This window comes from Trypanosoma cruzi, genomic scaffold (assembly GCF_000209065.1).
Source record: "Trypanosoma cruzi strain CL Brener 1047053513679 genomic scaffold, whole genome shotgun sequence".
Taxonomy (NCBI): Eukaryota; Euglenozoa; class Kinetoplastea; order Trypanosomatida; family Trypanosomatidae; genus Trypanosoma; species Trypanosoma cruzi.
In genome coordinates this window covers 1-14,985 of record NW_001849333.1, presented here as the reverse complement: position 1 = coordinate 14,985, position 14,985 = coordinate 1, and the positions used below count along the sequence as shown (strand labels likewise).

Sequence of the window (14,985 nt, the reverse complement as noted above, 5' to 3'; positions counted from 1 at the left end):
TTTTTTTTTTTGCTTTTTTTTTGTTTGTTTGTTGTTTTGTGTGATTATTCACTTCGCCGATTTTCCTCCCAGACGTTTCCTCAGCGGGAGGGGGGAAAAAAGGCGAATTCCGTCGCGGAACCCACACGTGCACGCACACACACGCTCCCTCTCTCTCCTCACACGATGCTTACAGCAATGACGGGGGGGAAAAAGACGGGGTGGGTGCGCCTGTCGCTTCCGCACGCAGGCACGCAGGCAGGAAGCAACGAAGTCCGCACCCGCAGCAACTCGCTTCGCCCCAAAAAAAATAATTAATAATAATAATAATGAGACAAAAGAACACAGAAAAAAAAAAAAAAAAAAAGACGCCGTAAAAGAAAAAAACAGAAGGAAAGGGAGGCACACACACAAACTCATGTCAACAACGCCGTATTCCCCAGAAACACACAAACAGACACACACACACAGAGAGAGAGAGAGAGAGAGAGAGAGAAACGTCACTGGGTTCCTATTAAAAGGCTGGAAAGCCCACAGCACTGTAATGATCATGAGGGAATGTCCCGAATAAAACGCTAAAAAGAAAAAAAAGAAGAAAATCTCTCCATTTTTCCCCTCTTAAAAAAAAAAAATGTTTGTTTATATTTCTGTTGTGTGTGTGTGTGTGTAGATGTGTGTCACACACACCCGCACAGTCGCCAAGTTCTGCTGGGGCATCATGAATGTGTTGACTGTGGAAAGGGGGTAATTTCTGTTTAAAAAATAATAATAATAACACAGGGAATGCATGTTTCGTTGCAATGGTGCTCGATATGTTACTACAGCCACGGAGACCAGCCCACAAACATTTGAGCGAGTAGCTCCGTGTTTTGAGCCGTCTGCAGCAGTTTGTGCACATGCGTTGGCACACTCAGCAGTTCGCCGGATTCGTACCCCTCAATCTTTTCAGCAACATGTGAGAGCACCCGTTCCGCATCGGCGTACGTTGGCTTCCCACGGCTGACGCCCAAGTCACGTTGCCGCGGCGTCGTCCTCCTCACCGCTTCCCCCTCTTCCTCCTCGCCCACCTGCAGGGCGATTTCTTGCGGCCGTCCTTGTTGCCGCTGCGGCGGCAACACCGTCACCGCCCAACGTGCGAGTGGGTCATGGGCACAGGCCTCAAGGATCGTCATAAGCAGCTCCCTCTGACCCCGCAACACACCCAATGTGCCCTCGCAATGACGTCGAAAGGAACCCTCCGTTCCCTGCACCCCAAAACCGTCCACAATGTTGCGGGTGAGACGAAACGGCACAAGCTCCGGCACAGGAAGCTGCTTTCCCTGGTCAAAGGCAAAACCGAGGTCAATATGCACAAGCTCCGCCAGCTGGGTGTGCAGAAGGAGGTTGTTGCCATGACGATCCCCAAGCCCGACAATGTAGCCAATAATGCTGGAGGCTGCAACACTCCGTGTGTAGGCCTCACGCCGTTCTAGCCATTCCTGTGGAGTGAAAAAATGCTCAAGAAAAAAATAATGCAAAGCCGGGCTAAACTCCGCATACAAGTCAAGAAGAACACCATGTTTCTGTGACTTGTTAGCCTCCTGTAATCTCGCACGGCACTCCAAAGTCGTTGGTTCACCGGGAAAGTATCGTTCATGAGCGCCCGTCTGAAACCGCAGCCTGTTGGCGTTTGTGCCACCACCGTTGGGATCACCATTAAGATACTGCCCAAGTGGAATCGTCCCATCCACCCACTCAATGATACCAACAGTGGGGGCAAGTGGAACCACATTGTACGTAAAGACATGCAACCGACACGTCCTTTTATCCTGCGCAAGAAGTTGGTTTGAAAGACAAAACACCTGCTCAATGAGGCTATCCTGCCGCATATCATCCTCTGATTTAAGCAACTGACGCACGATGCGGCCATCGCTCAACATACAACGGAGGGCCTTTGGAAGATTTATCCCACCCGGGGTTGTGAAGGTATTCTCATACCGTACAATTTTGGGTAACTGCTGCAGCAGTGCAGGCAACGCACTCCGTGACGCCAGGGAAAATAATGGCAGTGTGAAGGTCGGCGGGGGAATAAGAAGGTCCCGCACACCCTTTTCAATGATCATAAAATCAGCTGGGATACGATGATCTGGCCTGTGTTTGTTATATACGCGATAAAATGCCAATTGAATATACGCCGCCGATAGCCTCTCCGCCTCCGTCACAATCTTTTCTCTCCAGCCACAACGCCTCCCCTTATTCTTATTCTCCTCTTCCTTCATGGTGCTTCTGTCATCCTCAGCTCCATCTTCATCTTCATCATCATGACGGTTGGTAGGACTCTTCAGAGTGCGGAGAATTTGACGTGCAAGCGTCACTTTCTTCTCATCCACCACATGCAAGCCACTACTTCCACCGCCATGCGCCATGGTGGCAACGGCAGGACCAAAATTTTCCCCATTTGCAAGAGCAAGCAGCGGCCACACGGCGTGCAGAGGGTTCTCCATGGCAATGTGCAGCACAAGACTCTCCAGGTTGGTGTCATCTAACGATGTGCCAAGCTGCGCCACAAGCTGCGAAAAGAGAGGCAAAAACTTGTGTAGAGGAACATTTTTAATCGCCTTCTGAATGATACCGGAGGTGACCGAGGCGGCGGAGCCAGCCGCTTTTAAACGACGCTCGTCCAGTCGCTCGTCCTGCTGCAGCCACAATGAAACAAAGGCAAACACGGCAAGAAGACTATCCGACTCGGCAGGCCCACTCCGCTCTAGAAATCGTGCATATGCGTTCAAGGCACTGCGGCGGTATAATGCATACATCTCCACCTCCCGCTGCCACTCATCCTCCTCGCGTGTCGTCTCCACCGCCAATGTACGAATGCGGCGTTGTAAAATTCTCTTCTCCGCATCGCTAAGCCCATCAGACATCTGCTGCTGCTGCTCCAACTCCACGCGAATACGATGGGAGGCGCCAATACTTTCCTGCAGCTTGCGATACTCCTCGCTATGCAGACGTGCTGTGATATCACGTACAAGCGTGTGACATAAACGGGCCAACTGCAGACAACACACGCCCGTCCGGTCATTTTTCACAGATAACAGAAGGAATGGATCTCGTACAAGCTGAGAAAGTGGCACCAACCGCGCCTCTCTGGCCCACACAACAAGTTGCTGAACAATGGCCGGCATCTGCGGCGCATTCGCTGGCATAGGGAAAAGAAGCCCATTCATCACCGACGTAGGCTCTTCCGACGAACTCCTTTCCGTGTTCTGAAGGATGGCGATCGCACGATGTGGACGACCACCCACAAACTCCGCACGTGCCTGCACAAGCGCCAAAAACGCAATGGCAGGCAACTCATGTGATGTAATCAACTTTTCAAATATTGTGCCATCTTGCTGAAAGGGCTCGTTTTCCTCCTTTTTCACGCCGCATTGGGACTCCACGTCCCCTCCAGTAAACTCGCTGTATGCCGAAAGCCATTGATGCACTAACACCGGCCTGTTGCTGCGCAGGGCACGCTCACTGCTGTTTTCCAGGTGCGAAAGCCACCATTGCGGCTGACGATACAAAACACAAAGACGATGATGCACACTATCCAGTAGTTCCAGCTCCCGGTAAGGCGCATGCACATGAACCAAGGACGCACGTACCCAAGGTGGTGGGCGCCGCATGCCACCTGCCCTTTTAGCCTCAACAGTGGAAGAAGTGGAGGAAGATAAAGAAGAATGCGGTCGCAAAAAAAGACGACCGCACTCCTCAATGTCATGCAGTGCTTCTGCCTGCAGCATCGACTGAAACCAGTTCGTCTCATCAAATTGGCATGCCAATCGCTGCAGCGCCTGTGTGGTCCACCGTCGTACGTTATGGTGTTCGCCGTGGTGCGCAGCACGCATGGCATAGAAAATACCCTCTTCCACTGAAACAAGAGACGGCAGTAACAAATCCCGACGTTGCTTATGATGACGGTGTGTTCCTTCTGTTTCCTCAAGAAAATCCAAATCCCAGCGGCCGAGACGCCAGAGCGTGGCTGCCAGTGCCGAGCGTAGTTGCAAGAAGTAATCCTCCTCTTCCTCCTCCGCACCCGTCTCCTCTTTTACTTCGTGTTTCCCACGCCTCTTATCACCGGCAGCAGCAAATAAGAGCGGGGGAGCATGCCGCTTCAGAGCCGCCGCAAGCATCTGCACTGCCGTATCCGCAGCCCCCAGCTGCATCAGAGCGTTCGCCTTCTCCACCAACAGACGGGAACTGGAGAATCCACACGCAAAATATGAACGATGAATTCCGCTAGAAACACGCATTGGCCTCATGGCCCCTTCAATGCGGTCGATTAGGAGAAGCACCGCATGCCAATTCCCACGGCTCTTCTCGCGCTCCATGAGTCGCGCGGGGTGCTGCAAAAAAAAGGCCTCCTCCCAGGGCGACATGTAAAAATTCAAATCACCACCATCGCCGGCCGTCTGCATGACGCTGCTATTGTTCCCTACAGCGGCTGAGCCATTTCTTCCTCCCCCACCAACACTGGTACCATCAATACTACTGCTCCTGCTGTCGCTAATAACCATGCCACCATTATCGCTCCCGTCACGGAAACGCAATGTGGTCTCCACATCGACAAGAACGGCATACACCGCCGCACGGTACGTGGCAAGTCTCTGTGTCATTTCGGCCTCCGTCTCATCCCCGCGCAGCATCCGTCGATGGCCTTCCCTCGATGCATCCTCGCGGGAAGACGGTCGTCGTTTGGAAGGAAATAAGACGGAGCACTTTGGTTGGCCAACAATTGTCATCGCAGCAGAAGGAATGCCCTTACGCCGCCCAAGCAAAGACTCCCCACTAAGTTCTGTAAAGAGTGCGGCGAGGTGTGGCTCGTGGCATGTCACGGCGGCCGAGGCAAGAACAAGTGGGTCAATGTCTGACAGCCAGTACGAATCCCGCACATCCGACAGCTCGGGAAGCTCACCATACTCGCTGCGCACAAAAAGCGGAAACGTAAGAGAGGCAGCCGCGGCTTCCAACTCCGATGGCGACATCCGTGAAAGAGGGTTACTTTCCAAGTTCTCGGACCACACACCATGACTGCGCACCACCGTCATCAGCACGGAATGACAAACGTTTAACGCACGTAGAAATAAACGAGTCATGTGAAGAAACCCACATGCCCGTCGAAATAGATGCGTCTCAAGAGCCCGGGACCACACGGCACGTTGCGACCGCTGCGTCTCACTCTCCCTCACCAGCATCGTGTGTAGCAAAACGATGGGCAAGTAACTCTCAATAAATAAAATCAGACCTCCACTCCGGCTTGAAAAGGGTCGCAGCAGCACGTGATGGAGAACCGTCGCGACCGTCGAAAATCGATGGTGCAAGTTGTAATGCCGAATCAGGGCAACCAGGAATAAACGCAGAAACTGGGACTCATCTTCATGCACCCTCAGGGCATCCCACACAACCTCATCCAGTAACGATGCCACTTTCAGCGACGTCTCCACTAAAACCGTCGCATGTTTCTGCGGCTGAGCATCAAAAAGCTGTCGCCGAAAGGGGAGGATGTCCTTCAGAAGAATAACTGATGAGGCATGACTCCCTTTGACGTCTCCTTCCTTTTCTTCTTTTTCTTCTGGGGGTAGAGACGATGCCCTTTGTACATCACCCTCTTGCTTCGTCTCATCTCCACTGAATTCTTCCAATGTCCGTCTAATGAGATCCCCCTCATCACCAACGCCACGGCGACGATGCGTAATCGACGCCACCGCACACGTCCTTGTTGACATGATCACATTCTCTGAGGCACCATCCATTCCTTCCCCGATGGCTTCCCCGCCGTTATTGTCGGTGGTGATGCCACACAGCCAGCCTCGGAGTGTGGTAGAAGCAACGCGGGCGACGTCAGCATCCACGTCAAAGGCAAGACGGTACAACTGCTCCACATGTTGACGATAAACGCAATGTAACACCTTGTCAAAGGGCCACCCTTGCAACATCCGCTGCATGGCACCAACGGGGTACAACAGTGCGTCCACGTGACCCTCCGCGCCGGCCTCAATGAAGCACCAACACAATGCACGTAACAAACGAAAGACACTTACTTGCACTTCCCGAGTTGTTTCCTGTAATAACTTAAAAGCTGTACTGGTGGTAGTAGTAGGCGTCGTCGTAGTCCTCATCCTTGTCAATGGAGTTGCCATCATTGTTTGCGAAGACAAATCAAAGGCATCACCCATGCACACTAGAGTTAACAAATGCTGCACTGCACGACAGCACATCTCATACACCGTTTGTATCCTTCTTGCGACATCTTCATCTTTCTTCATCAAACCCACACGTCCCTGCAATTTGCTCTGCGCCTCCCCTTCGCGTATATGAACTCGTATCAGCTTTACAAAGGCCGGACGTGCACGATCGACAGCAGCCGCTGCATCCGTGTAGAATGACGATGCTGGCGCACCAGAAACATGAACGGTACTTTTCAATAATGGAAGAATACGTGTCACTTGCCGTATGGCTTCCATGACGCTAAGAGTCTGCCCGTCATTCTTCTCAAGGTGTAAGCATGCACTTTCCTCACCCTTTTTCTCTACATGACGATGATGTTCCTCCGCCTCTTCATTAGCCCCCGGTGTGATGACAATCACCTCATGCTCGTCCACGTCATCATTCTGCACAAAACTCTCCGCGGTGTACCTCGCATGTTGTAACTTCCAGTCCTGCTGCTCCAGCGTGGCGTCTGCCCGACAGATGGCGTTCCAGGTCGATGCAACAACCCGCGAGTCCTCCGCAAGAGTTAACATGACGGTTGAAATAAACGCCTCATCCGCAGAAACAATTCGTGTAGGCAACGAGGAGGAAAGGAGATGGGCTGTATTTGACACCGCTTGGGTCCATACATACAAAAGGACATTGCATGCACGCGCACGGACATCGACACACGTCAGGAGGATATTCCCACAAAGGCGCAGCACGGTGTGAAGAATGTGTGGTACGCGCTGCAGGAGCTCACGACCCCACCAATGCCTCACAATTTGCTCAAACAGCAATGCAAGCATCGTATGTCTCGTTCCACGATGGACGTCGTGCGTTAGCCCAGCGTACAGCTGTTGCAGCAGCACATACGCATGGTCCCCGCCATCACTTGCAAAGAAGCGATCCACCGTCGTCATTGTTGCCAATGAGGATAGCTCATCATCATGATGAAAATCGTCCAGTGCTGTGTTGCCTACACCTGGCCCTGTCGTCGACGGCAGCCCGGGGGCATTGGCAATAATGTCACAGAGCATTGTCACCGCCTCCTGCAGGGGACGCACTCGCACAAATGGCGTCATGGTGCCCACAAGTTCCACAAGCCGACACAAAATGGCATCCGCGTAGTGCCGAACAAAAGGCACATATTCGGTTGAAAATGTCGACCCCATCCACTCGAGTGCAATACGAGCGGCTTCAGCAATCTCCTGTACATCTCCGACCCCACCGCTTCTCCCATGACGCTTCGAGAGTGCCGCAAAAACAAGAAGCCGTGCCATGACGTCCGGAAAGTAAGCCCTAACGCACCCCACCAATAACTCACGTGTTCGTGAATTATTGGACGTCGCATCCCCAGACCGTTTGTGGCATGCGGCTAGTCGCCAGAGCAGATCACTGGGATGCAAAAATACCGACGTCCCCTCCGCACCATTCTGTCGTGCGCTGCAAAGCAACGCCAATGGGAGCAAAGTAGGCATGAGTGCCTGCCACATTTGCTGCAGTCCGGCGTAGCCAAAGCAGACAACAGGAAACGCCTCCATTGGATGGCCCAAACGCCACAGCCAGTCAAACAGGAGTCGCTCACAGTGATAGTGACATAACTCCTGCGCGCTCATCCAAGTCTCACTTTCCGCCGTTCCGGTCATGGCGGTCGCCGTGGCAAAGCCCCTCTCCCGCAACCGTGTATTTTTTCCAATAAACTCAAGACACTCCAAAAGCAGGCCTTTGTGAGCAAAGCCCTGCGTGGCCCAGCACTCTAAGAGTGTACAGATGATGTCTGCCTCCAGCATGGGTGCTGCGTGTGCCGCCTCGCCGAGGGCGCGCAAACTCGTCGCTGAATGCATTGGGCTTATAGAGGCGATGCCTTCACGTGCACGATAAAGCAACTCCTGCAACACAGCATACGTCCGATGAGTAAAACGATTAAAAAGCCACCGTACCTGCAAGGCCGTGTGTCTTCGGACAACATATGCGGTTTTAATGGAAAGAAACGAAAAAAGATACTTCCCAAGCTTCTCCGCCACCGAAGACTCACAACGGAATAAAACTCCGTAAATACTGGACAGCACTGCGCATTGTAGCTGCGGCGTCAACACCGGCATATCATTCCGTGAGACATCTGTCAGTTGGTCCACAAACACCTCGAGCAGTTGCCCTTCTTCAAAAAGGAAATCGTCATGAGCATTTCTCCCTCGCTTCTTCTCTTTTCCCCTCCGCATGGTACCACCCGGTGTCTGCAGATTTTGTCCCACTCGGTGGGCCACTTCCTCTACATCCTCCCTATTGCATGTATTCGTACTCATCGTTTCCTCCTCTTCACTCTCCTCATCATAATTTATCCCATCGGCGACCGTTGAAGATACAACGGCATGGTGCGGCGGTGCGTAATGACTAAATGTCAAGAAAATACTCTCCGCCAGACTGTATCTGTAACGTGCAAACAGCGTCTCAAGAAGTTGACGTGCCGCCAGCCGTGCCTGCGTGTCACCATAGGCCTCATGCAGCACCTGCAATAATCCCAGCACAGCATCCACGACGGCAAGTGAAAAGGGAAGGAAAGGATTCAAGTTTGATACATTTTGCGTGGAAGACATCTCTGTCTCACTTCCGTGATTCATCAAGTGCTCACTTCTGTGGCCCTTTGGTGCCTCCATAGTGGCGGGGATAAGACCATCCTTCTCGAGAATATGGAGAATAACTGCCGTGACACGCGCCGGGATGACAAGTGGATCAGCCGAGGCAGCCAATACATGTGTGCGGCGAACAAGAGTGAGAACTGCACTAAGCAAACTGCAGCTTAGCCGCATGGTCGCATGAACAGCTGCCACCGCATCCGCAGAGGTCACGTTTGTTGGTTGCCACGATGCAAGCTTCACAAGACCCTCATCCAGCGCACGACGAGACACAACGCCTACAAATGACAGCACCACTTGTCGCGGCTCCCACAACGCAAAAGACTGAGACAAGAGCACAGTACCCACATCATGGAAGAGTATCAGTAATGACCGCATCAGTACACGATCCCGTACAACAGAACCACGCAGCAGTCGGGTAGCAAGATGCCTACAAATCCACATCACGGCATAGTACAGCCGTCCTTCTGGAGACAGTCGACGCAGTATAGACAAAGGATGATCAAATAACTGCATATGTGGTATATCCGATAATATGCACAGATCATCCTCGCTGGAGTTTTTCCCAATTTTGTTACTATCATCAGTATCATTATTATTATTATTGGTGTTGTCACTGTTTGAACCCTCGCAGCCTTTTGGACATGAACGATGCCCTTGAGGGAGTTGCCAAATGCCGAGCCGAAATAGGCGCAGAAGCAAATGCATCAGTTGTACAGCATGTATACAGAGCGTTCGATGTGCCATTGCCACTGCATCTTCGTCCACTTCACGCTGTTTTTGTTGGTGTTGTGGTTGTTGTGACGGCGGTGACGGTGGCTGTTGCAACGAAGACCCGCCCGCGAGACCGACACATGCGGCTCCGATAACTTTTGCCCGCTCCGCAAGTTCCCCAACAGCACGCATAACTTCTCCAGAAAGAATTTCTACAAAGCCCAGAGGCACATCGCCACGACGCAATCGTCCCAAAAACAACTCCGATACATCGGTTTCCTCATCTTCATTAGTGACATTACCGACTCCTTTTTTTTCTGTCCGAACAGCGTCTATCCCTGCCAGTGGCTCTTCTGTAGAGGAGGCAAAAAACTCGTGCAGCAGTAACCAATGTCCCTCCACCGCGTCACATACCGTAATAGGCACATGTTTTTCAGGTGCAATAAACATCGCATCCATGACGTGACGAGATCTTGCCAAGAGTTGTTTCATTCGCTGCAAAGATGCCGCCGTCTTGCCACCACCGCCACCATGTCCACGAGAATTCTCTTTATTTTTTGCGGGATCACTCATGGCTCCCCCCACGGCAATTGGGAGGTGCTGCCACCCCAATTCATTCTCTGTCACTGTAAAACAGGCGGCAAGTAAATATTCTTCGGCCCAGCAGAGGGCCTGCATAAAACTGGAAGAACATGTCGAAGCAGCAGCAGCGGTGTCTGTGTCGTGACGCCAGACAACACTCTCGTCGTGTGGAAGAAAGCAGACGGCATGCGAGAGACCAGATATCACAAAAGCCACACCAGTTGAAAGACACACCGCTGCTGAGGGAAGATGCGGTAGAGAATGATCCTTCAGCGCCGTGGTGACATGATTGGCATCAAGATCATCCTCAGGCAGGTGCTTTTTCCTTGCCATACGCTGAGCGGCAATGATCTCTGCGGAGATTGCACCATAGTGTTGGTACAAGGACAAAAACTGTAGCATTGCCATAAAGAGTGGTGTGGAAAGCCCAGTCTTGGACCGATGACCAGCCGTCGCCGTTGCAATCAACGAGGCCATCATTGCCGGCGGAAGAGCCGCTGTGTGCTGCGGAACATTCGCCACCGTCTTCGGTAATGACTTGGATAAGCCATAGAGAACGGCGCGAATCCTTGTGCTAATAGCACTGAAGTGGGCTGCGGCTTGTAATCTCGCACGCTCCTCGCCATTTATCCACAGCGGCCACCGCCCCACAACACCACGGCCCAACAAGACGGAGAGTAGTCGGTAAACATGTTCCTTGGGTTGACTCTCATCATCCCGCTGGGTTGTTACGGTAGGCATGTAACGACGAACAAGCCAGCGAAAAACGTCTTGCTGACACATGAGCGATGCCCTCGGGGTGACGGCAAGAAGCACCGCGAGTAGTAGTGTCTCGAGCCTCACACCGTAATATGGAAAAAGAGGAAGGACACCATGCTCCACCAGTAGTGTACATTGGCTCTCACTACATCCAAGTGTCGTTCCAGGATGGGCAAGAAGATGCAGCATGAAAAGGGAACCGTCCTTGACAAGATCCTGTACGGCGGCAGCACTCAGCGATCCACCCGCCGCAGCACTCACCCGCAAAAGACAATCCGTATCCCTCTCTGTCTCTGTATCTTTCTCTGTGAGGTTACCGACATCATCTTTCCCCCCTGTGCCCCGTGTCTTCCCTGTCGTTCCGGCTGTGGCATCATCACTTACACTATCCAAAAAGAACAGGGAACGAAACAATTGCAGTAACGTCTCCCCTGGCTGAGGCGGTGTTTCCCTTTTTTTCCGTCTTGAATGTTCTCCAGTTTTTTCACCCATCACATCCTCCTCCTCACGTGATCTTTTTATGCCCTTCTGCTCCCGCTGCTTCTCCTGCGCAAAGACACGCTTCGATAATGCGTCATCGGACACCGTCGGTATTCTCGTTACACTGGCAGAGGCGGCAGGAGCAGGAGAGGCAGCAGGTGTGACGAACGATGACAAGGATGGGAGTTTCATGTAGGCTTCGTGTGTGGAGCAGGCAAGATAAAACACCACAGCCCCAAATTCAAAAAGTGGGGCGAGTGGTGGGCAGGGAAAGTGAAACAACTCACGACGGGAAACGTGACCAAACTCACTGCGGACAACTTTAAAAAGCTGCAGCATAAAAGGCAACACGGTTTCATGCAACAATGTCAAAGAATATGGAGAAACAAGAACTGAATCGCACGCACTTGTCGTGCCTTCGCTCATGTTGCCACCAAGGCCCTTTTCATTATTTGTTTCATTTGGCGCTGCTTCCTGCGAGCATCGTACCCCATGTGGTCGGTGGCGTTCAATGTCTGCTCGCACGCTCCGCCCCAAGACGGCTGAGAAGCAGACACATAGTTGTGTTGTCATGAACGTCAGTGCCTCCATGCGCCACCCGTCTCGGCGTGTTGTGGTGTAAAAAAAATGACAGAGGGGCCTCACCAGCTCCAAGGGCATGGCCGATGTCAATGGGCAGTCGTCCCGTGCCACAGTAACGAGAAGCTTCAATGCAATAAGCAGATGCGTCTCCAAACGTAGTGCGCTAGTCGGACGCATGTGGCGTTGAGTCGTCAGACGCACAAGTCGCTGCATAATAAACGGCATCGTCCCATTATTTGCTGTGGAAGTCGACAAAAGTAAAGTCGCCTCATCCTCAAATGGCGTGAAGGCACTCATAAGTTGCGGTGCACGGAAGAGTTGAACCAGCAAGGCTGCAAACGTTGTGCCCTGCTCCACATGTGGATGATAAACGTCGTCTTCAACGTGCCCCTCCACGCCATGACGCGTCTGGTTGCCAACATCCGAGTGCGGTGACATTTCGGCCAATAACGGCGACGACGTCCTGTTGGTGGAAGTGGCAACGGTGGTGTCTGTGCTGTTCGCTTCATAAACGGTCCTCTCGATCAATTCCAGAAGTCGCATAATCAGCTCCATAATTATCCCTGGCTGCAGATTTGACAGGTAGCCGTTGAATAGAAAAAGATGAAGCAGGAGTTTGGCGTACTCTTGACCGCAAACGGCCACCAGAACCTCCGACTGCAAAACCTCCAACGCGTGACGAGTGATGGAAAAGAGCGGCACGGCATTTTTCCACAGTAGTGGCAGGGAAGTATGATTCGCTGTCCTCGCCCAGAGATGTCGTGTTGAGAGCAAATCTGCCACAGACGACATTTCAGTTCTGTTTGCTGCTGCTCGCGACGTCATCCACTGACCGTCGAAGGCGTTCGACGCGGCCGACTCCTCCTCTGCATGGCCGCCTTGTCCCCCGCGTGTGCCGCTTGCTGCTGCCCCTACTGCCGCCATGCGCGCCTCCTCGTTATCTGCGTTGCTGGACGTCCCGAGTGACGATGACGCCTGCGCGAGAAGTAACGATGAAGGCAAGTTGTGATGAAGAGTCTCTACAAGCGCGCGCCAAGGCCGCACCACGTCCGTGCAAAGTTTTTTCGCCTTGTTATTCCTCAGCGCATCCAACTCCTCCTCGGCGACCAAAGAGGCAGATGACGCAGCGGCCAACGCCGTCAATTCATGTTGTCGTCGGGACGTGGCATTCGCACCGCGACCTGCTGCACGAGTCGCCATGGACCGCCGCCTTCCTGCGGCGCTGCAGTACTGCGTGAGCGCCGGCCTCACCACGCTGTCCATAACAACAAACAGAATGTTGTTTGTGACGTGCTGGCCAAATATGTTTTGGATGTGCGTTCCGCTCTGCTCCGCCACCGCGTCAAGGAATAGACGGAGATCGGAGAGGGACTTCTGAGCCTCCTTTGGGTTCGGCATTTGGACATCGTTGACAATTGCCGTCAGTCGGGCCTTGAGCATTGCCGTGTCCGCTACCATGACTGGCGCCGCCAAGGCGGAGGCAGCCGGGGTGTCAAAGAAGCCAATCAACGACGGTGACGAGGTGGAAAAAGTCTGATTGTTCACCGGCAAAGACATGTCTCACCCCTCACTCCTTCTTTCTCTCTCTTATTTATTTCTTTCTCTCTCTGTGTGTTTGTGTGTTTCTTTTTCACAACGCCTTCTGTAAGTGTTTAAATTAAAAAAATTAAAAAAATTCAAGCGCCTCGTAGAGCTTTCCCTCCCCTTCTCCCCCTTCCCCCCCCCAGTCTGTAAAAATTCCCAACCTCCACTGTGGCTGTGAGTGTTGGGAATTTTATGCAACGTCTATCCGTCCCTTCCTAAACCCAAACACACACACACAAAAAAAAAAAGGCAACAACAACAACAATGACAACAAAGATCCTCAGAGTTGAGAGAAATTATGACGCGCTTCTTTCCGAGGATGTCAGTCAGGGGAAAAAAAGAAAATTTTCATACTTCCTCTTCCTCCTCTTATTCTACCCCCCGCTCTCTCTTTCTGTATATCTGTCGGCGTATGCCTGCGTGTATGTATGTATTATCCTATCACCTTAACCCAATGACTCCACGGCGCTGTTGTCAGACAGGTATACACAGAAATGCCTACGCAATGGTCGGATTTGATGAATGGAATCGGCGTCATGAGATGTCGTCAAGCCAATTTACAAAATACACACAAAGCAATGGACAGACAGAGGCTCACCGCCGCACTACAAATGCCTATCCGTAGACATTTATGCCTGAATGTCTTAGCCGAGAATAAAAAAGAGCGAGTAGACCTTCTTCAATGGATCCCAGCTGCAATGATAACGTCCCTCCTCCTCATCGCTGGCAGTTACCGCAACTTCACTCCCGTAGGATGCCATTGTCTTTGCGGTCATGGCAACAGAGGAGGATGCAGATGTGCGCGGAAGTTTCGATGGAAACTTGACGGCAATCGTCACATATCCCTCGCATGCCACAAGTAAATACACGACACTGTCATCCGGTGGCCTCTCCATGTCCTGCTCTCTCGCAGACCGCCAGCGGTGCAGTGGCCGAACCCCCGCCGCTGCCTGCGGGAAGAAAAATTCAATCCACACTTTTGTCTGAAACAACTCTGGATCATTTTCGGTGCAGTAATTGAACTGCGGCCTGCCAAAAGGTGCGAAGGATGCGATATCCGTGCCTGTCGCACCACCACGACTGCCTGCCTGCTGATCCTGCTGTTGTAATAAAAGCTCACGTGCTGCCTTTTCCTGCGACGCGCGTCGACATGCCTCCCTATTCAATTCCTCCTCAACCGCCAGCCGCTCCTCACGACGTGCGTGACGCTCCATGCGCTCCAGTTGTGTGCAGTGCGTCTTCCCTGCAATATGCTTCAAAAAGTTATTGTCATCTGTGCAGCAGACATCACAGAGAGTACATGTGACGCGGCCCATGTGGTTGCGCTTGTAGTACGGGTCACGGCGGGCCTGCAAGGACGGATTGAGAGCCTTCACAGACGACATCCTTCCTTTTTGACAATCTCACTGTACACATGCACACCCAAAAAAAACCACACACACAGTAGGTTAAAAAA

At 52.3% G+C, this 14,985-nt stretch overlaps 2 protein-coding genes across 2 annotated transcripts, besides 15 other annotated features; both read right to left on the bottom strand.

Annotated features, from left to right (window-relative positions):
- Positions 1 to 38: part of a microsatellite that runs on past the window's edge.
- Positions 1 to 599: part of a sequence feature (heterozygous, non-Esmeraldo-like haplotype) that runs on past the window's edge.
- Positions 283 to 376: a sequence feature (T-rich).
- Positions 449 to 475: a microsatellite.
- Positions 600 to 662: a sequence feature (areas merged during assembly that could not be assigned to a particular haplotype. This can correspond to areas where the two haplotypes were merged or to regions with more than two copies in the genome that were merged during assembly.).
- Positions 663 to 1,257: a sequence feature (areas merged during assembly that could not be assigned to a particular haplotype. This can correspond to areas where the two haplotypes were merged or to regions with more than two copies in the genome that were merged during assembly.).
- Positions 734 to 754: a sequence feature (AT_rich).
- On the bottom strand, positions 798 to 13,502 carry Tc00.1047053509395.20 (phosphatidylinositol kinase domain protein, putative; the record flags this gene model as incomplete). The annotated part of the gene is made up of 1 exon (XM_809517.1): positions 798 to 13,502. One exon carries the CDS (start codon positions 13,500 to 13,502, stop codon positions 798 to 800), a length of 12,705 nt encoding a protein of 4,234 aa, XP_814610.1.
- Positions 1,258 to 3,987: a sequence feature (heterozygous, non-Esmeraldo-like haplotype).
- Positions 3,988 to 4,112: a sequence feature (areas merged during assembly that could not be assigned to a particular haplotype. This can correspond to areas where the two haplotypes were merged or to regions with more than two copies in the genome that were merged during assembly.).
- Positions 4,113 to 4,465: a sequence feature (heterozygous, Esmeraldo-like haplotype).
- Positions 4,466 to 5,126: a sequence feature (areas merged during assembly that could not be assigned to a particular haplotype. This can correspond to areas where the two haplotypes were merged or to regions with more than two copies in the genome that were merged during assembly.).
- Positions 5,127 to 14,985: a sequence feature (heterozygous, non-Esmeraldo-like haplotype).
- Positions 9,400 to 9,449: a microsatellite.
- Positions 13,517 to 13,576: a sequence feature (GA-rich).
- Positions 13,597 to 13,622: a sequence feature (AT_rich).
- On the bottom strand, positions 14,174 to 14,914 carry Tc00.1047053509395.10 (hypothetical protein, conserved; the record flags this gene model as incomplete). The annotated part of the gene is made up of 1 exon (XM_809516.1): positions 14,174 to 14,914. The coding sequence occupies one exon, from the start codon at positions 14,912 to 14,914 to the stop codon at positions 14,174 to 14,176; it is 741 nt and encodes a 246-aa protein (XP_814609.1).